This window comes from Myiozetetes cayanensis, unplaced genomic scaffold, assembly GCF_022539395.1.
Source record: "Myiozetetes cayanensis isolate MyiCay16 unplaced genomic scaffold, myiCay2020 scf5-8, whole genome shotgun sequence".
Taxonomy (NCBI): domain Eukaryota; kingdom Metazoa; phylum Chordata; class Aves; order Passeriformes; family Tyrannidae; genus Myiozetetes; species Myiozetetes cayanensis.
This window is the reverse complement of record NW_026087742.1, coordinates 116,487,946-116,514,736: the sequence shown is the minus strand read 5'-3', so window position 1 is coordinate 116,514,736 and position 26,791 is coordinate 116,487,946. Positions and strand designations below refer to the sequence as shown.

The following is a 26,791-nucleotide window of genomic DNA, read 5'->3' as shown; positions in this document are numbered from 1 at the left end:
CAGCGCCGGGGGCGGAGGCGCCGCCGCTGCCGGATGTGCTGAGGGGCAGGCGCGCGGACCCGGCCGCTCTCGTCCTCAGGGCCGGCCGCGGGCGGGGCTCTGTGGGCAGCTCCGGGAGTCCGTAGCGGGTCAGTTTTCTCAGTGTTTGGTTGTCCTCTGAAGAATAACGTATTAAGTCTTTTCGAGCTTCTATTGGTACGCTGTGAAAATGGGGTTTTCTTGTGCTTCTGGGACTTCGGCCAGAGTGCTGGAGAGATAAAATGAGCGCTTACATTGCTCCGGATAGGTAAGGAAAAATGTGTTAGTACAAGTCACCTTTGGGATAAACCGTTGTTCTGTTATAGATTTGCAGCAGTGATAAGTCCTGAGGAGTGGTTTCACAGTTTGTAAAAGCAGGACAGAGAATAGACAAATAAGCTTCAGTATGTTGAGGACTGCCTGCTTATATTTATGGAGCACTTAACCCAACAGTAAACCCAAAGCCTGTGGCAATAATTAATACCAGTAATTCTGCCTTTTGTTTCTCTAGGTCACTAGCAAACATGGGACAAGACCTGAACAATGACTACGTGCAGGCCCAAGCACAGAGAGAAGCAGCAAATCGTCCCAGAAGAGTTTCTGTGAGTACCTGATTTTCTTAACAGGTTAAGAATGAATCTGAAAGGAAAATGCAGTATTTTACAGGAAGACCTCAGGTGGAACGCGCGACAAGATTATTTGACAAAAGATTTCTTGAGATCTAGAAATATGTTGATGTTAATTTTTTTTGTATGAGCAAAGCATCTGAAAACACTCTGCAGAAGCCTATGAAAGGTAAGTGACAAGGTGAAGAAAAGAAGGAAAACATTAAGTGACGTGTTTTGGTTTCACAAGGAGTTGTAGATTAGTGTCTTGTAAAATTTGTTGCCGTGGGTGCTTTGAATAGAGGAAGATCCAGCCAGAGCATTGAGAGGCTTTCTTTGGAACTCATTAGCAGCGGTGGTCTTGAAGTTTTCCTGCAGAGTATTGAAGGGGTGCTTGAGTGTTGGGGTAGCCGAGGAATGTCCCTGTACAGTACCCCTGTGGTATGTCCCTGTGCCCCTGGCAGAGCTGTCTGGGGACTCTGCCTGCCAGTGTCGTGTTGCCAGGGGCACCTGGGATTGCTCCTGCCTTGTCTGCTGCTCCCCCATGTGCAGCTGGTTGGCTCAGGGAAATGTGTTGCTGAAGTTTCAAGTGCCACTTGTCAGTATAGCCGGATCGATACCCTTCAGGTTAAAGGGAGGATTGTCCTATGTTCTTGGCTTTTTAATAGCTTTAATTTTGCCTTAGGAAGAGCATCCTGCTCTTGCTGCTGTGTTCAGAGAGAATACTGCTCTTTGATACCTTCTTCAAGGAGAAGCAGGAGTCTGGATTTCTCTCCCTTAAGATGGCCTTCATGTTAAAGAAAAGTAGTTAAGGTGACTGCGAAGGCAGCGCTGGGTGCTCTGGAAGTCAGGAATCATTGTGACTTTATTTCCTGGGACCGCTTAGGAAACTGTTCAGGCTATGCTAATGATTGTTTTGATATCCTTTGACTCTCCTGACTGAAGCAAAAGCATTGTTCGCCTCCCTCCCTTCCATAATTCCAGGGTCAGTATTTATTTTTCATGGTGAGTTAATTAGCCCCTGGGATTTGCAGCGGAAATGCGTGAAGTGTGGTGCCACAGCATACGTGAGCAAGCTTTTCCGTGAGCTTCAAACAGCTCATGGTGTCTGCTGCCTGACAGATCTCCTGGGAACTGTGCTTCTTGGGATATTTTGGGAAAAATAGGACACCAAAGGTTAAACGTATGGCAGAAATGAGACAGGATGAAACAGTGCCACGATGGTTTAGCCTTGAAAATGTAATCACCACTGGCAATTGTATCCCCTGACTCCTGCAGTTCCCTCTCTGGCCGCAGTTTCCTGAGAACCTTGTAAAGGAACTGCAATTTCCTTGTTTTACAGACGGGGTCGCTCCTGGTTAGGCAGAGCCCTTCCAGCCAGGGAGAGGCTGGCAGTGCAGGCAAGAGGTGTTTCTGGCTGTACGGAGGGGCCACAGGACTTAGGTTTTGTAATTTGGAAAGGTGACTTTTGATAACCTTTCCTCATCCAAAAGATTTTTGGGGGTAACTTTTTTCATTTGTTCCCTTTTTCTGCTGCTCTGAGGCATGTCTGTAATACATTGAGTCCCCCACTCCACCCTCGTGCTGTGTGTCCTTGGAGTGCTGCCCCAGAGGATGTTTAAACAAGCAGTGGGAGCCAACCCAGTTGCGTTAAGCAGAGATGGACTCAGAAAGCTCTAGTAAGGTTTCAGTGCTCTCATGAATAACGTGTGGTGCTCTAAGAGATTAGGGTGAATAAAGTATGAGCTCATCTATAAATTAAAATAAAGCATAAACAGTAAGTGTCCCACCAAAATGAAGACAGCTGGTCTCAGTTCCCAGGCTTCCTACAGTGCTGCCATTTCTAGGCCCCCGAAACAGCCTCTGCTGAAGTATCAAAAGCTTTTGGAACAGTGAGTTATTACAAGCTGTTCAGTACAAACCTAGATGTAACGAAGTGCACTGACTGTGTAATTCCAGCCTCAACTCTAATTGTCCTCCAGTTTGCTGGTGTACAGGAGACTCTGTAATATTTGCTTAATACACTTAGGTGTGAGAAGGTATTTCAGCTGGTGATTCAGAACTTAAACTGTTGACTGCAATCAAAAAGACACATTAAAGACTTTTTTGTTTTTCTCTATTGTGTACCTATTGAACCAGCAGAGAGCAGGTTTTCCCTATGGAGCCGTGGGGTTTTTAATCTGGAGAGTGCCACCTGTGTCATCAGCAGGGCTGCAGACGGTTCCGTACGGCCTTAGGGACCACCCATGGGCTCTTGGAGCTTGTACACTGGCTGTGGAGGAGCCTTGGTAGCTGGAGCAGTGCTGGCATGGCAGGATTCTGGCTGTGCTCAATGAGGCGTCTACGTGGTTCCTGCATGGTTCTGTCCAGTTTGGGATATCTGGAATCTGCTTCTCCCTGGGAGGTGGAAGCAGTGCAAGCTGTGGGGTTGCCTGCTGCAGAGCAGGACTTCAGGGTTACTCCAGAAATGGGAGAGGAAAAAGAAAACCGTGTAGAAAGCTTTTCAGAGCTGAGCGTGTGTGAACTTGACAAAGCTTTTTGCAATCCTTATTTTGCTGTGGCGTTATCCACAGCCGGGCTCAGCCCCTTATTTGAAGGCTGTCAGCATTGTTTGTGGATGTCACAGCAACAGGGGTATTGCATCTTGATATGTAGCGAGCAGTGTCAGCACTCTCCCCCACAGATGTTGCCTGTGGGATCTCTGGTATGTCTGGACCCTTAGAAACCAGCCTCCGCCAGCAGATGATCTTCTGTGTCTTTCCTACATGTACATCCAGCTATCCTTTTGTAAAAAACCCAACACCAGCAACAGTAGCTGAGGTTGCTCTTTGCTTCCCTTTTCCTATTGGCTTTTGCAGGCCACTCATATGTCAGGTTGGTCTGAGAGGTTCATTCTCTAAAGCAAGCCTTTCGTGACAGATATTTCTTTATTAACCAGTTCTGTTCAAAAGCTTGCTCCAGAAAAGTGTGTGTGAGAAATCAGCTGTAGGAGCTCGAATTCACCTGAAACCCCGTGCGTGTCTCGTGAGCAGAAGAACTCAGCAGGCAGACAGGTCTGGACTTCTTTACACAGGTGTGTGTTGACCCTGTCTAGCCCTCACCTCTACTCTGGTATGCATTAAATATTACTTGTTTATTTAAGGTGATAAAGGGCCCTGTGGGTCCTTGGTCGTTGGTGTTGCCAAAAGCCTTAGGAAATTCTGCAGTACTGGGGAACTCCTTTCTGTGTCCCAGAGCAGGTCTCTGAGGCTGACCTTTTGGGAGGGGCTTGGCAAGATGGGGCAGAGAGGAAGACTACAGCCACACTGATGTGTCCGAGGACTCTGTAAGCTTGGACATGGCTTTTATGGTGATTGGAGCAAGTTCTAGTTGTGTTCTCATATCAGTGCAGGCGTCAAAACCATTTAGGCACTCCAATAAGTAGGTGGAATCTGTTGGTGAAAATTAAAGACCTTAGTAAGCTGAGGGTTCATCCTCCCTCCCTTGTTCCACTGCGGATGGGTGGGGAAGGCACTGGTTACACTTACTCCTTTGGAACCTTTCACAGCAGCTGCTGTAGGTGGCTTGAGAGGAGTTTCCAGTAGGGCTTTTACATGAGTGGAAAACTGGATGAAGCTTAAGATGGAGTTGTATTTGAGCAACAGTGTTCTGCTGCCATGATTTCTTTCCCCTTTACTGTTTCCCAACATCTCTGAAATGTTCCCTTTCAGGAAAAGGAGGGTGTTATAGAGGTGTTTATTTTTTTTAACCGAAGCCGTGTTTGTCTGTTTAATAAATTGCTATGGAAATTGCATGAGTTGTGCCAGGAATCATAAGTTAATTTCAAACACTTCTACCCTTGAAATACAAAATACCTATCAGATTCCGTATCACTGTACAACGTAGTGTGAAAGAGACTGCCTTTCCTGGTCGCAGATGTCAGATTTCTGTTTCACCTCTTGAAGGCTTAGTGTGCTGTTCTTCCCAGTGAAAATGTGGGTAGGGAGGTGTGGAAATAATGTTACTCGTTGAGACCTTCTTATGCAAGTGGCAAGTGGAACCTTTTATGTCTGGAAACCATCTGTGTGATGCTCTACTGCTGCTGTTAGTGCACTTCATGATGATGCACATTTGGCAACAGGAGCACAAAAGCACTGGGAATTCTTGGAAATGGGGCCACTGGATCTGGAGTCCTCTGAACCCCAAACCCAGCTGTTGGGGTGCTGACTGTCCCTTTATGGTGCAGTTTCATTTCTGTTATTTCACTTGTCAGATCATGAAGTACTGGCAGCAGAAAGGGGATAAGAAAGCAAGCAGAGAACGTTACTTCAAATGATAGAGCAGCTATGATGTTCAGTGTGGCTTCTGTTTGTGGTGATCAGCTGTTAGTCTGTTCTGGAGAAATACATCTTACAAATGACCAGTTCATAAAGTTATTGCTCCCCTCCCTCCCCAAGATCCATCTCTGTAAGTCATAGCCATGGTATCGTAAACAAATGGTTCTCATTACTTGTAATAGGTGAATTGTAGATGATTTTAAATGCCTGGAAATGGCCTGATTCCCTGTAGTGCATGTTCCCTATGAGCAGACTGCAAAAGCTGAGACTCCATGTCGGAAAGCACGTGAACAATGAGGAGAAATGCAGAGAATCTTTTATTTCTTCATTCTCTGCTGTGATTAATTGGAAGTGAAGTGAAAGTTAGGAGAGCTGAGTACATTTCATGGAATACATGAACTTTATAATTTCAGTGATGTATCAGCTGTGAATAACTTCCAGTTACTTGTACTGTGAGGAACAATAAAAGCTAAATATCCTTCCTACCCCCTGAAGAACTTTAGGTTTCAGTCTTAAAGATTTAAAAGCGAGTCTTCAGACTGTTGTGTGACTCACTTTTTTAAAGATGACTTGCTTGGTCTTTGACACTGACTGACTTGCTCACAGATTTGTATCTCTAACCTGAATTTTCTTTCTGCGGTAGCCCTTTGCTAATTAAGTATTCCAACAAAATTGCCTTGTTTAAAGTCAGAAAATACCAATTGGAAAACTTTTAATGCAGATCACAAAAAAGCAAGTTTCCCTTAAGGCTGTGTGTTTGTGTTGGGGCCATCGTTCTGTAGGTTGCTCGCACAAAGCCGAGAACATGTCCACACTGGCTGCTCACCACATCTGGGGGTGCTGGGGTGCTTACAAGGGAGGTGCAGTTGTGCCCTTGCAGAAGGCAGTGGCTACAGTGACACTTTTGAGCTCAAGGGAGCCACAACTCCATCTGTGTGTGTGTGTGTGTGTGCCACTGAGTTATAGTCTGCCTTGAGGCAGCACCGTGTTACGAAATTAAAACTCTTCAGTGTGAGTAAGGCCCTTGGGGTCCATACTGTCCTCGTCTTCCTCTGCTGCTGTCAGCTGGGTTCTCCCTGTTTGGAACCGGGAGCAACATTGGAGCTGTAGTGGTTCTCAGCAGTAGCTTGTTGCAGGTGCAGGTGTGAGCCCACTGGCTGCTCCAGAAGCCAAAACGAGTCCCATACAAGATCCCACTGGCAAGCTGGTACATGTAACTCTGAGGATAGTTCCTTATGCCTGCTGGGCACACACAAAGTGCCCCTTCCTGAACGCCTTGGTGAAACACCTTGTCATTTGTCAGGAGCTGGCTGTCGTTGCTAACAGGAGTTAATGACATTCCAATCTCCGTTCACGTACAGTGGAATTTTGGCACTGCAGAAGTTGGTCGGGAAGCTGTTGTTTCAGTGGGATGTGTGTTATACTTGTGAGCATCAGGTGAATTAAAAAGGATTGTTTAATGTAGTTCATGCTGCTGTTGTGAGCAGGGGTGCTCTTACTGTGGAACCTCTGGACATGCCCTGGCAGTGTCCAGAAGTGCCCCAGAATGTTGTATCTGAGCCAACTGAGGCAGGAAATAGCAGCTAAGTCTATAAATCATAGAATGGAATTGTAGAATAGTAGGTGTTGGAGGGCATCTTTAAAGGTCATGAGTCCAACCCCCGTGCTGTGAGAAGGGACACCTTGTGTAGCATTTCTTACAATCTTTCTGAACTGTTCTTCTTTCCGGTGCATGATAACAAAAGAGAAAAGTCCCAGTGCTTTAGGTGGGAGTTGTTCGTTCCCCCTTCAGATCTGGTTTGCAAGAATGATTAATTGCATGTCTTTGCAGCACTAAATGTGCTTCTGGACTAGGAGCTGAACTGTGTGCAGGTTTTGGTTCTTGAAGGATATTTAGGTGGCCATAAAGCACATCCTGGCTTTCCAAGAGAAGTTGGAGGTATTTCATTGCCTTCTTGGATAGCTCAATTCCTGAGGACTTGGGAGTGCACAGAAGGTGGAGCCACAGTTGGGGTATAAGAAGACCTGAAGCAAAACGCAGAAAAAATTGAGCTTCAAAAGCATTAGAAAAATGAATTTTGTAAGTCTAGTAAATGACACATTGCATCGGGGATCACGAATTGAACTGAGCATGAGACCTAAGGTGTTGTAAGAAGAAATCCACCACAACAAAGGATAAGGGGCCCGAAAAAATTGTGCTGTGTATGATTTCACTTGACTGCAGCAGTAGCAGCCGGCCATTTGCCCCGCAGCAGTGGGCCTTTCCCTGAGGTATGATCCAGTAACCTCACAGCAAGAGGTGCACTCGTGCAGGTCCTGTTTTGGTAACACACAGAACAAAGGGAATGCCTTACCAGGTGCAGTTCACACCTGCACTGGCAGTCAGAAGTGTGCGTAAGGTTGAGACAGGAGCAATGTGAGGGCGGCAGCCCGAGAGCCGGGCTCTGACCAGGAGCCTGCAGGGACTGTATGGGTCAGCTCCTCACCTCCTCTCTCTGCCCCGCCAGCCTGTGGGGCACAGGTGTCTGGAGATTGTAGAGTGGCTCCCGTACCCCACTGTCAGTCTGAAACAGGACAGTTGGTGGCACAGGGATGGACGGGGTCCAACCCATGCTGCTGGGACAATGCATGATATCTCAGTTGGCCCCGACGCACCCAAAGTCCTCACCCCATTTGGAAACGTTTGCTTTAACAAGCTGAGTTGCCGAGGTGGAGAGTAGAGCACAGGAAACATGATCAGAATGCACAGGTGTCTGTGGACTCACCTGCCAGCTCTCTGGGTGTATCCCTGTTTGATAGGGCAATGCTATATTGCTTTTCAGTTGGTTTACAAACCAGGTGTGTGTGAGGAGTTGAGCTCAATCTGCAGACCTGGCCAATACCTTTCCTAATCACCATTTCAGGCAGTTGCTAAAAACACGTTATTTTCAGGGTATTTTCTGAATGAACATGTAGCATCCATACATGGAAGGGGAGTAACTGTCAGCTGCCTTGGGGCTGTTGCATGTGGAAAGCAAACTAGATGGGAGATGGAGCACTGGCCCTCCTAAACTGAAAAGGAAACCAGATATCCAGTAGCTCTGAAGTGAACCAGAAGCCTGAGTTCATAATCGCTGCTTGGTTATCACTTAGGAATGCGTTTGTTGCATTCCCCGTGAATTACTACTCATGATAGCAAACATCATCATACTTGTCACAGTCTCTTCCAATAAACATTGTTGTGTGCAGCTGACCACAGGAGAGCAGCATTAACAGAGTGTTTGCAATACTCCGTGCAGTTTAGTAGCAAAATAAAGCAGAAAAGAAGGAGAAGTTATCTTATGAAAATACTGATTTCCTCCTGAAGTTGGCAGAGAAGCTGCAATGCAAACCTAGCAGAAACACATGAATAGATGCATTGCTGTGAACTGGAGGTCTGTGCTGGTGTCAGGTGGGTCTGCACGCTCAGAGGAGTGGCTGGCAGCTTTCTTGCTCTGTGTATAATCATCATTTTGTTGGTTCATTTCCCCCCTTTCTTGTTTTTTTATGATTTTTATTTGAGCTGTCAGACTAGCTGATGTACAAGGGCTGTGGAGGACTCTTGTTTCTCTTTGTGTGAAGTCTACATAACACCTGTCCTAAAGAGTGTGTCCAAACACTTGGCTTTTATTGGTGATAGGTTTGTTACCCGTACCTTCTGCTTCATTTAGTGTGGAGCAATGCTGTTGAATCCACTAGTAATGAGGTTGGCGGAGGGGATTCCAAATCTTACTAGAAGAACTTGATGTAGCTCCTGCAGGTCTCGGCTACATTGCAGTAATGTGGGTTGTTGTTCAGACTAATCACAAAAATGGTGAGATGAAAATGGTGTTTGTGACACTAGTCTGCTGCACCTGAAATGGGACAGAGCAAGGGACGTTTTGGTCTCTGGAGAGATTTCTGTGTATGTTCAGCCTTTTACATGGCCAATATTTGTTGAATTTAGCCCCAACACATTCTCAGTTGTAGGTGCTAGTAGGAAGACCAAGCTGAATAAAAAGTTGCTGAAGTGACCTGTTCCTGGGGATTGCAGTTGTTTAGAAACCTTACCTCTTTCTCATTCTCGTCTGCCTGCTTTTTTCCCAGTCTTCTTTGACTCTGGTAAATACATGTCTTTTTTGACTAGCTGAAGCCAAACAGCATCCATCATGCCTGATGCTGCTTTGCCAGTGAGCTGGTGCTGAGTCAGCACCCTGGAACATCCTGGGGGTGCCGTTTCTGGCAGGCCAGCTTGGGGCTCCTGACTGGGTGCCCAATGCAGGTGCAGCAATCCCAGAGTTAAAAACAAGGACGAGTTAGTTCTCTTTAATCACTTAGTAGAAGTTAAACACTATTTGGAAGTGTGGATCGGGTGAATTGGGACATACTAGTCCTGACCTACCTGATTTGCCATTTGCCCAGAAAAGGGTTCCCTAAGTAGAGGAGAATGAGCACTAATACCTTCTATGAATGTATCCAACCATTAGATCCAGTACTCTGGGGTTCTTTGCCCAAAGTAAGCTCAAGGAAATGCTCAGGCTGTCTGTTACCTGCTCTGTGGGACTCACTGATGGAGCACTGGACAGCTGTTGTCAGCAAGAACTGATCAGGAGATGGCTCTGAAGTACCTGAGAAGGGTGCATGGCAGAGAGGGCTTTTCCAAGAGCTGTCCAGCTTCCCCAGTGCCAGGTGCAGAGCATACTGGTAGGGAGGGGCACACGCACTTTGAGCACAACATGCACAGTTTGAGAGCGCTGTGGGACAAATCACCTTTCCTAAAGTCTTTCCTGCGTGGAAAAGCTCGATGTTCAGCTGCTTTACATCAGCTACAAGACCTTACCCCATATCTTGGGTTGCTGTCCTATTTGTCATCTCAAGTGCCCAAAGTCAACCCACAGGATGCATTTCTAACATTTTGGTTTCCAAATGAGATAGACCAAGTTTACACCCACAGCCCTTGATGGCATTCCCAGGAGAGTTGCCCCTCAGTTTTTCCCCTCAGAATCTATCCATTAACTGCAAAGCAGTGAAGTTTACTTTTTATGGAAAATGTCTATGAACAACATAGGAGGGATGAAACTTTAGTATAGCAAAAGATCACTGGATATTCTATAAATAGTAACATTTTCCAAAGTGTGTGGAATGTGTCTGGTTTCACTGGAGCAAAGCTTTGCACACTGAAGTACAAATTCAGAGAGAAGTCTGTGCAGGTGTGAGCACGGACCGATCTCTCTGTGGCCGGCTGTGTATGTGTGCTGACTGATGGCAGGTGAGGGAGCATCCCGCTGGTTTGTAGGGAGGGGATGTGCCTTAAGGAGGTTACCCTGTCCTTTGGCTGCCTGTAGCCCTTATCTCCAGGAAAACTCCTGCTGTCCCTTTGAACAAAGCTGAGCCAGAACGTGTGTGGTAGGATGAAGACTTGCTGCCTTCTAGTGCGGACAGCTGCAACCTTGTAAGCAAGGAAGGTTCTGCTACAGTTATTCGTAGTTATTCCAAAGCCAAGGGAAAGGACCCATCCGAACTTGACAGAGTCTTGTCCAGAATGGGCTCCTACCCTTTTGGTGGAGCTGGCACTGGGCACTGTTATGAGTCTGGTTCTTGAGCAGGGCTCTGTAGCACAGGGAACTTGAATAACGTGTCAACTTCTGTTCCCGTGTCACTTCAATTAATCCAACTTCATGTCATGAAATTTCTCCCTTGCCTTCTCTAGGCTTAAGTATGGTCTTTATAGAGAATGAAACCATTTGAACTTTCCACATCATGAGGTGTTTGCTACTCTCCCTTTATAAGGTGAGCACTGTCTCCCTTTCTGTTTGCTGCGGTGATGTCATTGACTAATACTCTGACTGATGGCTGTTCCTGTACACTGATGCTGAGGATGTGACAAATGAACAGTATCACAGGCTTTGGAGTTTAATATATGGGGGGATACAGTCAGGCATATTGATTCTTTCTTTCTTATTTCTTTTTTCTCAGTGATTAGGAGCAGGTTTCTGTTTGTGGGATTATTCTGTTCGTTCCTTAGAACAATCATTTACTGAGAACCTAAAAGCTAAGCAAACAGAAGAGGGAAATGATTACAATAGAGACCAAAGATTTTCTGTTGCATGATGTCAGTTCTTTACTTGGTGGATAAGAAATGGTAAATCTGTCTGTGATGTGGCCCAGCTCACGGATTTGCCTAGAGGAGTAACCAGGGAAGGTAGGTTGTGTGGGCTTTTCCGGTTGAACGTAGCACATGGAATAAGAGTATAGGATGTGGCTTCAGGCTACGTCTCCAGTCTCTTTGAGAGGCCCAGCAGAGGACTGGCTCCCACCTGGACTTCCCAGCTAGCATGTGTGGCGTGGCACCGTGGCAGGAGCAGGGCCGTGCCGGGACGGGCCGTGGCCCAGCCAGCGTAGACATGGTTCCTTCAGGGCAGTCAGATGGCAGCAGGAGTGGGTTGAGGGAAGTCAGAGTGGTCTGTAGTTGAGAGAGAAGGCGGGTAGATGCAGCAGAACTGACTTGTGTTCGTGTGAGAAATGCAGCAGGAAGGTGAAAGACCTGTTTGAAGAATTGCAGGTTGCTTATTTTCTGGTAAGGGATGGATTCTGTGATGAAACTGCTCTTCTGAGTTACAAGTGAGAGTTGTGACATTGGTACAGTGGTGGCACCACAGGGTCCACACAGTATTAGGAGATCTCAGAAAAGATGGATTCTTCTTGGGAGATATGTCATAGTCTTACCTAAACAATGGGGAACTAAAGTGGTCTCGTGCTCTCCAAGACAGAAACACCACAGCAGATATCAGGAGGGAAAAAAAAATGGACACTTTCCTGCTTTTTATTTCATCTACTCAAGCTGGAAATGTTAAACAGTCATTGTCAGCAGTTGGTACTGGACACAGTGTAATGTACAGTAATTAGCTGGGATTGACAGACAAGCACTTTCCTTCCTGGGCCTTTGGAAGCAATGACTGTGAGTGCCTCTCTGTTTCTGGAAGTGCCACATGAAGGCTGCGCTTGTTCCTGGTTTGTGGACCCGAAATGCTCAGCATTGAGCAGACCTTGCTCCCCAGAGGTAATGACCTGGTCAGTCATGCAGCTGAAATATTAAGATTAAAGAAAAAATTAAGAGAAATTCCTAACACTCTTGTGTTTCAACCTCATGGAGACTTGCACAGCCCAGCCCTTTGCCCTTGACGTGGGCACCAAAGGCAGGAGGGAAGGTTGGTGAGCACCTGCTAAATCTCGAAAAGTACCTCTGGAAACAGAGAGAGACTCCAAAGTCAGTTGAGTCAATTGGAATACTTTATTTTAATGGATCAGAATATATTTGAGCCATTAGGTTCTGAGGTGAAGCTGGAGATCAGCCAAGATGCACTAGAGGCACCCTGGGCCTCAGACAGATCGTCATTTAGAGATAATTTTATCCTTGGAACTCGGACTGTGCGTGGCAGTAATGGAGCAGTGACAAGAGGGGGCAGGAAGACTCCACAGAGTTCAAGGCTGCAATGGAGGTTCACTTGATGCGGGGGAGTGGAACAGCCTTCAACCAGAGAGGAGACAATCCAGTGCCTGACAAACACTGTGACAGGACTTGCTTTGACATCAGCTTGGGATATTTGGGCAGTGAATGTGAGTTAAGTACATTATGTTCTCCTCATCAGGCTTGTAACAGCCCGAGGTATCCCTGCCTCTGACTGCATCTTTGTGCCGCTGGAGACTGGACAATAAACCAAGTTGTTCAGAAATTCAGAACTGTATGTTTTCAGTGTATTTTCTGCTCTTCTGTGGGTTATGGTGCTCACATCAGTAGTAGCTGGTATTTTAAAAGTCAAGCTTTTTTTCCAGGTTTGTCTGGCATCCCCTGACAACACAGCGTGTTGTGCTCTTAGTGTCCACTTTATCTTTTGCAATGATCCTGTAGGTTGGCCTGCTCGTTAAGCCAAAGAAAGGGGAAAACGTGGAATTCAAACAGCGATGAACCACTGTCTTGCATCACGGAATGTGTTCCTATTCATGTAGTTTTTTCTACAAGTTCATAGTATCAACTTCTCCAGGCTTTGAGAGTTTATTCACATAAACCGTGGTGCTGGTAACGCCTAGGTTGTGACTTCGATCCCCATATGGGCCGTTCACTTAAGAGCTGGACTTGAGGATCCTAGTGGGTCCCTTCTGACTGAGAATACTCTCTGATTCTGTGCATTTTACGTAACGGAGTGGAATTAACGGAATGGAAAATGTCATCATAGCAGAACAGCAGGCCACAGGATTTCTTCGGCTTGCATTTTATATACATTTCCATGTGTAGAGTAGTGTGAGTTGACAGGTATTGAAGTGCAGTATTCTCACAGACAGTTTTGCATCCTTAATAGTGAATGGAGGCAGGCTCTTCGCACATCTTTCCTGGTGTGTGGGGATGGATGCACATGCCTGTGAACAGGGTTCTTTGCTTACCACACTGTTGTGATTTAAGCCCAGCCAGCAGCCAGGAATTTACTGTAGGAAAGGGGAAAATTTAAGGGAAAAACCCCTGACCCCATATGTTTTTTTCTGTCTGTTGGAACCTTTCTCCGTTGTGGGGTGTGCCAGTTCCCAGTAAGCTGTGTGTGGCTATGGCAGTGCCAGCGTGGCCTTGTAAACCTCAGACACCTCGGCAGGTGAAATAAAACACCTAAGAGAGTCTGAGGGGGAACAGTGAAGGAAGGGGGGAGGGAAGGACTGTGCTAAGACAATGTAAATGCATAACTCCACATTCTTGGGAGCGTTTTGCTGAAACGTTGACTTTTAAAGAAGATATTTGTGGATCATTATTACAGGAAATAAATTTCATGGTGTTTTTAAGTTGTATCTATAAAAAACTAGAAAGGATACTGAGTAGACAGTCCTGGTCTGGTGAGCGGGCCCTGCAGCTGTGTTGGCTTCACAAATGTTTTGCATGTGCTGTTCTTAAAGAGAAAAAAGAACAAAAGGGGGAGAAAGCCCAACACAAAAATCTTTAGTCCCCTCATCTTCCAAACCATGAGAATTTTTCCTTTTTTCTGTGTGTAATAATTGTGTCAATTATGGTTTGCATTTTTTCCCTTTAATGTTTGAAATAATTAGTGAAGACTTGAACTCCAAGAAGAAAATGAGGCATGAAAAGAGCTCAGCAGTATTTGTGAAGTAAAATTGCAGTTACGTACATCTCAGCTACTGGATGTGTAAGCATGGGAGCCCAGGAGAACGGAACTGGAAAGCTCTCTGCTACAGTGCACAGAAAGGCTCATTGGCGGTGTAAGGCGAGGCCAGACTTTGCTCGTGAGCGTGAAATCACGTCATGGACGTGTGCACTTGCTGCTTCTATTCTGGTGTGGAAGTCAAGCGGCTGCAAGTTCCTGTCTTTAAGGATTTCCTCTTGTTTGCTCTAATGAACAGCTGCACCACATTGTCCCAACACCAGTTAGAGTATTTACTGGCAAGTGCTCTGCAGAGATGAAAAGGGAGACATTTAATCTAATCTCCTTGGATGTCTTGCTGTTTGCACTTGGAAGTTTTCTTTGTGCAGTCTTTGGGCAAGTGCAGAACAAATTAATGTTGCAGTTTGAGACCGACTGCCCTTGGAGTGTGATTACTGCCAGGAGCTCCCGGGGCATATCTTGAAGAGCTGTTTACCATAGGCTAGAGTAAGTAGAAACAAAAATATTCTTATTCAGAATTGCATTTAAGCATCAGTCTGAGCAGATCTGAAGAAATGTACGTGTGAGGGTTCAGTGCTGAGCTTCTTCAGCTTGCTGCTAACCAGGGCTTTAGACCAGAACATCAGCTGCTTGATGAAACACATGAAAACTAGACCCAAAGGTTTTGTTAGGTCAGTTTTGATAACTTAAGCCCACACTGAGGTGTGAAGGATGCTGAGATCGGAGTGGAAGTGAGTTCACAACACAGCATGGGGACCCAGGTCCAGCTTGTGTCAGCTTCAGATGTGACCCAACCTGTGGACCGTCACTCATGTTCCTGAGAGCTGTAGTAAGGAAGTCCTTCTCATCTGCTCAATTACTCTGTGCTTGGGGTGGTCGCTGGAAGGACTTCGGACTATGAGGAGGTGTCTCTGTGCTAGAAATATACTGTCACAGCTCTCTTGTGAGAAATACAGTTGGAATTTAGGGAAATCTACTGGGCCTCTCAAAAGGTTGGAGGAACGTATGAAAATGGAGAGTTGTTGACAAGACTAACTCAATGCCTTAATAGGCAGCTAAATGTATATACATATATAAATATACATATAAATATATAAATAATGTATAAACATATGCATATAGAGTTATTTATACCCACGTATATTTATGCATTTCCTGTATGTTCCAGTATATTATTGCCCCAATGGTTTCTGCTTTAGTGAACAAAAAATAGGCAGCTACAAGCCCCCTGCTTTTTTTCCCCTTCTCATAAAACTTGTTTTCAGTGAAGGTCTTTTTCCTTGTGAGTCAATGAGTTTTTAGCTGATGTTTAAAGGCCTGCAGAAGGCTGCATCTGCGCAGTGCCCAGAGGCAGCACTGGGAGTCTCGGGATGCCAGTAACAGGTATATCACTTGCAGGAGTTTCCCAAATTCTTGAACCTACTGACAGTTGTGAGGGACTATGGCTGCTGACTGTGGTTTGAATATGAGAACAATAAGAAATGAACAGTTTTACTCTCAGTTGGTGCAAATCCTCTGTCTCCGAGAGCACCGGTACGCCAGGTTAGGGATGAGTTGTGGAGATGGTAGCAAAGTAGCTGTGTTGGCTTACATGGTATATGTGGTGACTCAGAAGTAGAAACTAAGTCTCCCTGACACCAGGATGTGTGCTTCAACAATAAAACAATTTGCTTTACCCATCCAAATCCCCAAGTGCTGTTTTGGAAAAATATCTAGAGCAGCAACTTTTCAATTGAAATCCAGTTTGCATAGCAGGCACTTAAAGTTAGGTGCAGCAAATGAAGATGGAAATGGCCGGTGCATACCTCTCAGGCCATATGCTGCAAGCGGTGGTTTTGACAGATGCATTTTTCCCTAGAGGTTGCATTTAGTTCATCAGACTTAAGTTAAATTTGAAGGAGCTGAGGTCAAATTCCAGGACTCCATCCATTAGCCACCAAGCCCATAGCATCCATGTTAAAATGGCATGATGGGAAACGTGAGCCGGTGCTTGGGAATTGAAGTGGTGCCAATTGCGCTGCAGTGCTGCCTTGGTTATGTCACACCACACACATCTGATGAGGGAAGACACGATGCTGTTGGGTAAGTTCTTGTGCACAAGGACTCTGCAGGTCACGTGGAGAGCTCTGATTTTTGTTTAATAACTGAGGTATGCAGGTGCTAATTTGAACCAGATGTGTGTTAGGCCAAAGTTTGTTACACCACAGTCAAAAGGTGGACTTGCGTTTCTGGGACTGGAAGGAGATTTTTGATCAATCTATATTTACTGGAGCATTTAAGCAGCTGTGTATTCTTGTGCTTGAATTCTTTGTTTCAGTTTTGCTCGAGGAATTACTTTCCTCTATTTCCTTCCTCTATTAGAAGCCCCTTTGATACTGCTGTGCTTGAGGAAACCTTTCTGGAGCCGCCAAATTAGTATCAGAGCACAGGAGAACCAGGCTGAACCAGGTCTGAACCAGGTCTTGCTCTCCTACCAGTCAGCGACGCTTGCCATGCAGAGAGGCTCTGGCCCAGTGAGCCCGTCTCTGGGCTGAGGTAGTGGTGGCTTTGCTGCCCTGGTCCCTCCAGTGGCTCAGAGACAGTTCCGTGGGTGCCAGACTGTGGTGGGTACAGGCATAGGTGTGAGTGGGTCAGCTGGTACAGAGGAGGGGCTGCTGCATTAGGGATACACCTTCTGTGTACCTGTAGCTGAATTTTATATTGAGGTTGCTACCCCTTTATAAACAGCACTATCAGACGGCCTCATTAGGGGATTTATTTTTTTATATGTATCCATCTATCTATATATATATACATATACATGAAGTGTTTTCTCTTGCCTCCCTTATTCTTCTCTTCAGACAGCAGGAAATAAATGGACTATCTGTATGATTTGCTGTATTTCAATTTCAGCATGCAAGAGGCAGCAGGCTGCCCAAGAAAGCTGCACATTGCCTTTGGTCTGCAAGGGTGGCCAGTCCAGGAACTGTAACATGTTCCAGGTTCACAGAGAAAGGGAGAAGACCACCAGTTGCCAGATATTTGGGTTATGCCATGCTCAGCATTGCAATTCTTTAATTTTGGTTGGAACCATCAGTGCTGTAGCATACGATGGTGATCTGTTACCTCTGGTTGTGCTTGGACACTCCAGACCTTGGAACTTTGAAGGTGGTCTGAGGCCTGGCATTGTGGTGCAAGTGTGCCAGAGGAGCAAGGGAAGCTGCAGGCTCCATGATTGAAGTGCTCCCTGTTGACCTGGGAGGCTTTATGTGGGTTGGCATTTGTGTTTTGAATCAAGTTTGTGGTTTGTTGTGTTTGACCAGTTCCGTCCTTCCCATGTGCAGTGGGAGAATCAGAGTGTTCAACCTGCAGATTGGTTATTGACAGGAGCAAGGCTTCACCTTAACTGTTCTGAACAGTGTTTTCTGATATGGAGGCTGGGTGGACTGGTTCCGTCTTTGGCATAAGAGGTTAAGAGGTTTTGCATACTTGTAAGTTTGAAACTTGTTAAGCGGTTTTTTTGCTCTTATGAACATTACTCTCCCAAAATCAAGAGTGGTTTGCTTCTCGGGTTTCTGCTCATCTTTGCTTTTTCTCTGGCTTAATCTTTGTGCTTTTGCTGTTGCTGTGCAGTGTAATCGTAAGACCTGCTGTAATGCTTGCACAAAATATTGTTGACCCCTTTTCAATGCTCATTTGGGAGTCTGTTATGGGGCTTAGAATCATTAAAAATAGTGAGATTGCTTTCCAGCATGGGTCTGACTCGCTCAATTCTACAGAGTTATATAGTTTGGAACTGAGCTGCTGATAGTGCATTTAGCCAAATCACGGGTGTATGTATAGGACTTGTTTAAATTATTTGTGATTTTATTGTATGGAAAGCAGTTTCACCAGGAGAAAGCATGGGATTGCAGTAACCCAAGTGCCCTTTTTGTTCTTGTTCAGTGAAGATGATCCATTTTATGGAAGCTGCTATTTCCACAGGCAAAAGGAAGTGTTTTTCATAGGAGGAATCTCTAGTTTTATTTCGGTCCAACGTGCTCAGTGTGATTCTTGAAAAAACTGAAAGCTGAATGATGAGGTGAGAGCTGGCAATGCAAGTGCTTTTAATTAGCTCATGTAGGGCAATGCACTTAATGGAGACAGAATATGTGTCCAGCTTGATGTGAGTTGCATTTATTCAAACCATCAGTAGGAGGGTGTTTCAACGCTCCTCAGGTATCCAGATGTGGAGAAAGTGCCTTCCACCTGGGCTGGTAGTGCTGTGGAGCTGTAACATTCACTTCTTGAATTCTACCGGCTCCATTGCTTTCTTGATCTGTATCATTTTTTGCCCTCAACACTCTAGAGTTGAAAGGAATAAAATCTAAATGCCCATGTAGTGGGTCAGGTGAGCTTTTAACAAAGAACTTTGTTGAAAATGTCTGCATTTTGGATTCATATCAAACAACTCTTGTCATCTTTTCCCAGCATCTGTCTGGTTTACACAGGGCAATGTATACAGGCTCTTCCCTCTCAAAACCTGCTTTGCTGTAGGCATTTTTAGCAGAGTTGATCTTGCAGTTAATCTTGTACCAGTGTGTACACACAGCTGATGTCTGAACAGCGTTGTGATAATGAACCTACTGCACGTACAGGAGACCACTCTGAATGAAAGAGAGCGTTCTGTTTCATTCTTTTGGGGTTTTCTGACCATTAGAAAACTGGAGTTTAGGCCTTTCTTTCTTTCCCAGTGGAAACCAGTGGTTTGTGCTTTCAAGAGCTGTCTTGTTTTGTTAGAGGGCATTGATAGAAATCGGTCAAAATGCAAGTGTATTTTTAAACTTGGTGTATGAGTTCCCCATTAGCTCTGCTCTTTTGTTTTAATCTTTCATACAAGTACATATCGAATTTGATGGCTTGCCTCAGACTCCAGCAGAAACAGCATAGGTATAATATTCCAACCCTTCCTTGTGCCTCAGGAATGGCTCAGGAACCGTGTCACAGAAGGCTGTGTGTTGACAGCCCCATGCTGATGGTACCTACCCGTGTAAGTGTTGGCGATCTAGATGGATGGTGGAAGGAGTAAAATGAGAAAAATTTCTGATGAAACAGATTGATTCCTTGACAAATTCCTTATAGCAGAGGGATCCTCTGTGCTTTTCTTCCAGTGCCCTTACATCTGACAGCCATCAAGAAGATGAGGCAGATTAAGGCTTATGTTTTTTTTTTAAAAACTTCCAGCTGGTAACATCTGTTCCTACGACCAAGGCCTCTTGGCTTTGACAATGGAACACCCAGTTCATCTGACAGCTTTTCTACAAGCTCTGTCTTAGCACCAGGATCACGGGGTCCTGCTGTGTCCCGTGCCTTTGTGGTTTTCTTGCTCATGAGGATGAATGGTTGTGCCTGAACTCCACTTTACTCAGAAGTGCAGTAGAGCTGTTGCTGAGAGGCAAAAGGCAGATTCACACAGACAAGCAGGGAAATGCCTTTTAGCAGTATTTTTCCGTAGCTTCTATACCAGCATTTTTTACTTTTTTTCTTCAGGATAGCAGCTTGACTTGATCTTAGTATAGTTGGCCTGAGCTCACCTTGTCCCTCTCTGTGCCCCTGAAATAGGCCAGGTGTAGCACAGCAGCTTACCTGCATCCAGCACGTGCCTCCAGTTGCCTAAGGGTACTAAGAATGTAAAGTCTTCCTGGAAATTGTCACTGATCATTCTGTTTCTGTATTCATTATGAAACAGCCAGTGCGTTGTTGGGAAGTCACAGATCCTTTGGACATTTATTTTTCAACCCCCTGGGACAAGGATGTTGTTGGACATGTGAATGAGGTTACAGTAACCTAATTATCACTGTGAGCTGCTGTCACGTGGTCATGCTAGGACTGCAGGAGTGATCGTCTCCATAAAGGTAGCCCAGGTGTGTGTATGTGTCGAAGCCTCCGGGCACGAAGCCCACATTTAGACTGGTTTTCCATGGTTGTGTACTGTTGATGCTGAGGTGTCTGCACTACTTTCTGTTGCTCATGGTGAGGAAAGTTTTTCCCTAAATTATAGAGTTCTAATTTCCACCTCTGCTCATGGGGTTTCATATAAATTTTCTTATCCTAAACAAAAGCAGTAATTAATGACACAAGCTCTGTTGCCTGACTGTGCTAGGATGCCCCCAGCTCCCTGTACTCTCCTAGTGCAGCTACAACACATAAATTGCCTTTTATTGCAGGCTTGTGCTGTTTATTTTCACATGAAAAGGTTAGGGCAGCTGAAAGGAGCGGCTGGGGGAGAAAAAGCCAATCTCCACCGTGTCCCTGTGTTATTCCCCACGTCCCAGTTACACTCTGCAGCACTATAAAACTTTTCCAGTTTGAAAAGCTGCTCGTGCTCTGTGCTTGGCGGCCTCAAAGGACAATAATTTTGCTTCTGGCCATCATTGGATATTGCGAACACGGTGTGCTTACAGTGGGGCTCGAGAGGTCGCACAGGGAGTGCATTCTTTGGAATCCTCTTTGTTTTATCGCTGCGGAACAACCCCCAAAGATTTGTATTATTGCACCTGAACAAATAGTGCTGTGCACTTCCCCTACTGAGGTCAGCGCCTGTGAGGGGCCGTTCCTGGGCCCCTTCCCTGCTGCTCCCACTGTACCGCCACAGCCTCGCGCCCGCGCCACCTGAGCAGGTGTCACAGAGGGCATGTTTTGGATACTGTCTTGAAAGGCCAGCTGCTGGCCATCAGGAGTTCTTTGTGCAGCAGTGTTTGCCTAGCAGGCAGGAGCAGTGTTCATCTGCGTGTTTACTGTTAAAACCACCGACATAGTTTCAGCAGCGTGGACTTGCCAAATTCTCTAAATGCTTTAATTTCATTGTAATGCATAATAACAGGTGTATGGTGTAGTTGCCAGTTTCTGCTTGCTGACTGGGAGAATAAATTAGTCTTTGCAAAATAAGAATGGTATTTAATTGATATTTTAAGGTAGAAATGGCTAATAGCAAGCTTCAACTCTGAACAGTTGGAGTGTGGTTGCTGGCATTTCCATGTGGTCACTAACTGGAGGAATACACCTTCCTCCAAAGTCATTCTCAGCTGTCTAGAATGATAAGAAATGTTTTACTTTAGAAATATGTTTTCCATATAATTCCTAAGGTCTTGACTACGGGTCTCTCTCATTGGTGGTTTTTTTGTTTGTTTGTTCGTTTTGGTTTTTTGTTGCTGGTGGTGGTCTTTTGGTTTTTGTTTTGTGGGGTTTTGTTTGGTTTTTGATTTGGTTTTTTGTTTGGATTTTGTTGTTGCTGGGGTTTTTTTGTTGGTGGTGGTTTGGTTTGGTTTGTTTTTTTCCATTTTTTCCCCACCTTTTGAGTCACTATTACTATTTGATACTGTAGTGAAAAGCACTTCTTGTGTAGTTCCACCATGGTTGCTCTGCAAATACATTCTTTACTGTAGAAGTCCGAGCAGACACAAAAAACATATTTCCCTGGTCTTGGCTGCAGAGCCCTTTGGGGCTTACAGTCTGACTACTGCTGAGCTGCAGTCTGATTTAGGAGCCAAGCTTCTTTTTTCTGCATTGTTCTGATGCAGACCAGACATTTGTACTAGGCAGGATATATTGCCAAAATATGGAATTGCACCTCCTGCACACTGATATTATGGAAGAAGTCTTAAAATGACTGCCTTCTGCCAGGTCAGATGCTCATGTGAGGCAGTGAGCGGAACATGGTAAATGTGTTCTCAGACCTACACCTTGCTGCCTGTGGGTTCAGCCCAGCAGAAGAGGGTACAAGCACAGTTTTGGAGTTCAGGTTGTGCCTGCAAATATATGGAGACCTGGAAGTTGTTGCTCAGAAGCTTTGCTGATTTATATTCTTTGAGTGTGTGGTCCTCTTATCCTGTTATCTGCCAAGATTAGAGTTTTAGGTTCCATGTTTTTGTCATGAAGACATTGCTGCCTTATGCTTTGGAACAGTATGAACATCAGCATTTCATCAATCAGAAGTGCAGTTTACATGGTTTTCAGCTGTTCTTTCTCCAGAGGGAGAGCCCAGGATTTCTCTCTTCCATGCTCAGAAGCGTTGGTGTTTGGGGAAGGGTTTGGGACCTTCACGTTCAGTTTCTGAGGGCTCTTTCAGATTTCCTGAATAATCCCTTTTATATGCAACATTTCAGAAGGATTGTGCTGTGAGCTGCAGCTGGAGTTTGCCTCTAAACAACCTTAAAAAGAGGCTTGTAAAATAGCTGTGGTCAGCATTGCTGTCTGCAGCAGGTGGGCAGCACTGAGATAAGCAACATGGCTTATCCAAGGGTAAAGGGCCTTTTATTATCCTGACGTCCAACCTGTGTGTGTCCCGGGACAGGCATCACCTCCGCTGCTGCAGGTGAGAACAGCCTGTTAGTGCTGCCAGAACATCTGAAGCAACACTTGCAGAAAATCACTGATCCATCTGGAGGTCAGGGTACTCTGACAGAGGGGTTAATCGATCTGAGTATCCTGCAGGCACATCTGGGGACTTTGGACTTGGCTTTGGTATGTCTTTAACAAAACAAGGGACTTTGCATTCAATAGCCAGGGATAAGGCTTTTGTTTACACAATGTAGTATTTCATCAGATACTACGTTCTTTAAGGGAAAAAAGTAAAAGTGCGGGTTTGAAAGGTGCTTATGCTGGATTAGTGGCTGAGGGGGAATGAGACAAGAGATGAATTTCCAGCAAGATGACTGCCATCAGCTGGAAAATAAGCGAGTTTGGACTGTTTGGTCTTGTCTCTTGCTTAGGAACCTGGTGAGGCTGTGAGCTATTCCCCAGGACTCCAAGATGCTCTCTGTCCATGGCACAGGGCTTGTGTGCAGCCTCCTAAAGGGACTCCAGTGTCCCACTGGCTCACCAGAGCAAGGGCTCTCTTGCAGCCCTTGGCATTGCTCCTTTGGCAGTTATCGGGGGCGGGGGGGGTGGTGCGAGGGAGAGAGAACCTGCTTGTGTGGTGGCTAATGTGTCTCTGTGTTTGGAGAAGCTTCTCTCGGGTGGGAGTTGAGGTGCAAATGGTGAACTGGTCTAGTTGTGTCTCAGCGTGCCCACCTGAACACGCAACTTCTGCTGATGCCTGGTCTAAGGCGTGATGTAGTTTTGAGAGATTTTAAGTCATGGCATTCATAGGCACAGATGGAAGTTTAGAGTTTACCTCCTAATACTGGAAAGTTTCTTGTTGAAATCCTTTCTTTCAAAGAAGTACAGCAGTTGCTGCTGGGGAAAGCAGGTGGTACCAGACCAGTGATGTTTGTTGTGGGAAAGACACATCTTAGACAGTTGTTTAAGAAATGCACAAAATGTGCTGTGTTTACACATAGAGTGTAAGGAGTTCAGTTCAAACAAAGGAAAAATGCACAAAAAAATGCACAGATCGTCTTCTGATCTGCAGTCTCAAATCCCACAAAACTGTTTCATAGTGCAGTAATTATCCTGAGTGAGTCTGCAGCCACGCAGCCTTCTGTGGTTTGATCATCCAGCAGCTCTGCAGGCATCAGGATGATGCAGGAGCTGAGGGGAGGGCATAGAGATGTGCTAGAGTCCCAGGTGGAAAGGCCAGGTTTGGTTTTGGTTTTCCTGTCCGGCCGCAGGTATCTCCTATCATCTTGGGTGAATTGCTTAAAGCTGTTAATAGATCTTTAACACTGGGTTACTTCCAAGCTTAGTAAATTCCCCTTTATGATTTCCCATTAGTGTCAGGGCGCAGCAGGAGTCGGGAGTGCTTCTGCCAAGGCAGGGAGCTAGCAGCACGATGGGCACCCAGGCCTGGTGGCACCAGCCAGGGTCAGCCACAGCTGTGTTATAGGGAGGGGCAGGTCAGAGGTTCAGGTTGGAAGGTCAGTAGGTACAAGGCCCAGCAGCATGTGAGTAGCCATAGCCTGGGCCCCAGCATGGCTGGAGCTCCCGGGGCTGTTGGGCGGCAGGTGCGTGGAAGAGGGCCGGGATGTCTGCAGGGTGACAAGGGACCACAGGTGCTCTGGCGCTGGGCTTTTGGCTCCCCAAAGTGGCTGTGAGCTGGGGAGTTGCTGGTTTAATGCCTGTTTTCATGTGTAATAACTTTTTTTTGTGGGAGATGAGTGTAGAATTCTCTCTTTTTGAACTGTCTCAGTGTCAGTCTCCCAGCAAGTGAGCAGGTTCAGCAGCATGAATGAAATAAGAAGGAAAACCAATTCCTCATGCCTGGGGTTCCCAGGAAAGGGCACAAAGGAGGGGGCCTCCAAAGGAGGAGCATGCTGCCAGGGTTGTGCAGGCAGGAGGGAGATGCTGTAGCCAAGATGTGCTGCTGGTACCTGGAGAGTGTGCTCAGGCACTTGGCTGCTTGACTTGGTGTTAGGAGCTGTGAAACTCGGCGGTCTGCCAACTTTACTGGAGGAGGTGATTTTTATGGGAATAAATGTGGAATTCACCTTTTGATCAAGGCAGCACTAGACCTGGGGTTCCGGCCGCTGGTTTCTGTTGGCAGCCTGTGCTGGGGAGGCTGTGCTGCTGCTGCTGGGCACAGGCTGAGCGCCAGTGGTATTCCCATGCCTGTGCTAAGGGCTCCTGAGACACAGGAGCTACAGGAAGGCAGGGAACCACTGGCTAGTTGTTGAGGTGGCCTCAGTCAGTGGCATATTTATAGACACCGGGTGTCTGACAGAAGGGGCCGTAGACAGTGCAGCCCACGGAGCTGTGGTTGAGACATACAGGGGCTTTCGGAAGAAGCTGCAGTTCCCGGTCGTTCTCTCTTTGTGCAGAAGGCCCTTCTGTGTTCCCACAGGCCGTTTGAATCCCCCGAGATACCAGCAGAGTGTGTCTGGTGTCATAGTTCCCAGCCGGCAGCTGTGGGTATTTCTGGTGTGCATCTTTGTTAATTGGAACTCACATAGAATTAAGGGCAATACTGTTAATTGAGCTGTTGCTGAGGCTCTTCCTTGGCAGAGCAGATGCTCTTTTTCCCTCTGAGATACCAAGCTTTCATTTGAACTCACGTGAAAGCACCTGATACCACTACAAGTCTTCATACCTTTTACTTTGAGCAAGTTCTTGTGTAGTTTTACCTCTGTGTTGCCAGCAGGCAAAAAGGCTGTGAACCCCTGACCTTCCAGGAGATGTCCTGAGCAGAGTCAGGGCAGAGAGGGAAGGAGGGGCTGACCACCAGAGACACAATGTGCTTTGAAAGTGGTTTCTAGTGACTGTACTACCGAGTGAAGAGAGAATCCTGTTGAAAGCCACAGTATGAGAGATGGTTGGGTTGCAGATTTTGTTTGAGGCATCTGCCAGCGTTGATTTAAAGGCACGTTTAGGGAAAACTTGGCAAAACAGAGCACTTTCCAAAAGCAGCATGAATAGTTGAACAGAGAATAGGGACAGCTGTGTCAGACTCTCCTCTGGACCTCAGGGTCACATGCAAGCAGTGACCGCTGTTGCTGCAATCTGACGTGCGTGCTGTGAACAGCAGCAGTTTCTTTGGGCTGAAGGTGCCCCCTGATCAGCCTTGCTACAACGTCAGCTTGAAAAATGGACTTGGTTTGAAAAGTGCTACGCTTAAAGCAAATTATATGTGGTAAATCACTCGTGTTATTTTAGAGTTACAGACTGCTAAAAATAATCTCCCAACTTTCAAACATGGGCTTTGATCTAACACTACTTGTTCTCCCCTTGTCTCAAGAAGAGGGTTGGTTGTTCGGTATTTGCATGCTTAAAAGCCTGCGTATCTGCTGTATGCTTTCAGAAAGACTGTAATTGCTGAGAGTTGCTAATTTACTACTTGTGTCTGTGTGGGATTCTGCTCCGCTGTCACGAACGGCAATATTTCAGGGATCCGTTTTGATCCTATTAATGCCATTTGAAAACTGGGATGCTATGTTGCAGTTTTCCTTTTCAACCAGAAATAGGGCTAGGAAATTTTTGAAAATTGCTTTTAATTGGCTGGATGGGTTTTGGAAAGAATGTAGCTGCGCACTGGGGAAGCAGAGCTTTCCCTTCAGCCTTTAGAAACCCAAGTGTTTGGGCCGGGGAGATTTCAGTATTAGTTTGCTGTGTATAAATAGGGGCTGTGGCTGCTCTGTAGGTGTTTGCAGGTGTTGCTGACTGTGGAGGAAGTGTTACCTGGGCTTTACAAATCTCCCTGCAGCCAGCACATGGTCTGAGCACACTGGAAATACCCTTGGTCTCCCCTGCACTCCTTGGGTGGTTTGCTGTGGGCGCTACGAGGCACCAGCTTTTGAACTGGGCACCTTAATGGCTGCATCTGAAGGCTCGATCCAGGTGAGTTCCAGGTGCTTGCGGCCTTACTGCGGGGGGTGTGAGCTCCCAACCCTCCTCCACCCGTGGCATGAGTGGCAGCGGTGGCCAGGAGGGCTGGAGAGCCAGCGCACTGTGAATCTGAATCCTGGCAAACTTCCAGTGCCTGCACTACAGCACTGATTTACAGGGGTACTGCTGCTTAAAATTGACACGCAGATATTACTGGCCGGGCTTCATCATCCTGGCACCGTGGCGCACAGAGAGCTCAAGGGATTTCACAACCTGAAGCTGATGGAAAAAGTGAGAACACAAACAGTCTACTGCCTGTTAGACAGCACTGTACTTGGACAGGAGGACTACTCAGTGGAACAGTTCCCTAAAAAATGCTGCTTCTCTTTTTAATAAACCTAAAAACTACACAACCTGTCAAACCTTGTGGACGTTTCTCATAGTAAATAAGCTTGTTGGTCCATGGGTGCACATGGTG

The 26,791-nt window shown here is 46.1% G+C and overlaps 1 protein-coding gene across 1 annotated transcript in view; it reads left to right on the top strand.

The window, feature by feature from the left end:
* The first annotated feature begins 667 nt into the window (after positions 1–667).
* Positions 668–26,791, top strand: part of BMP3 (bone morphogenetic protein 3) — a 90,960-nt gene continuing 64,836 nt past the window's right edge. The window contains exon 1 of the mRNA XM_050332840.1: positions 668–813. Coding sequence (XP_050188797.1) covers positions 771–813 — 43 coding nt within the window. The 5' untranslated portion in view covers positions 668–770. The remainder of the gene's footprint in view (positions 814–26,791) is intronic.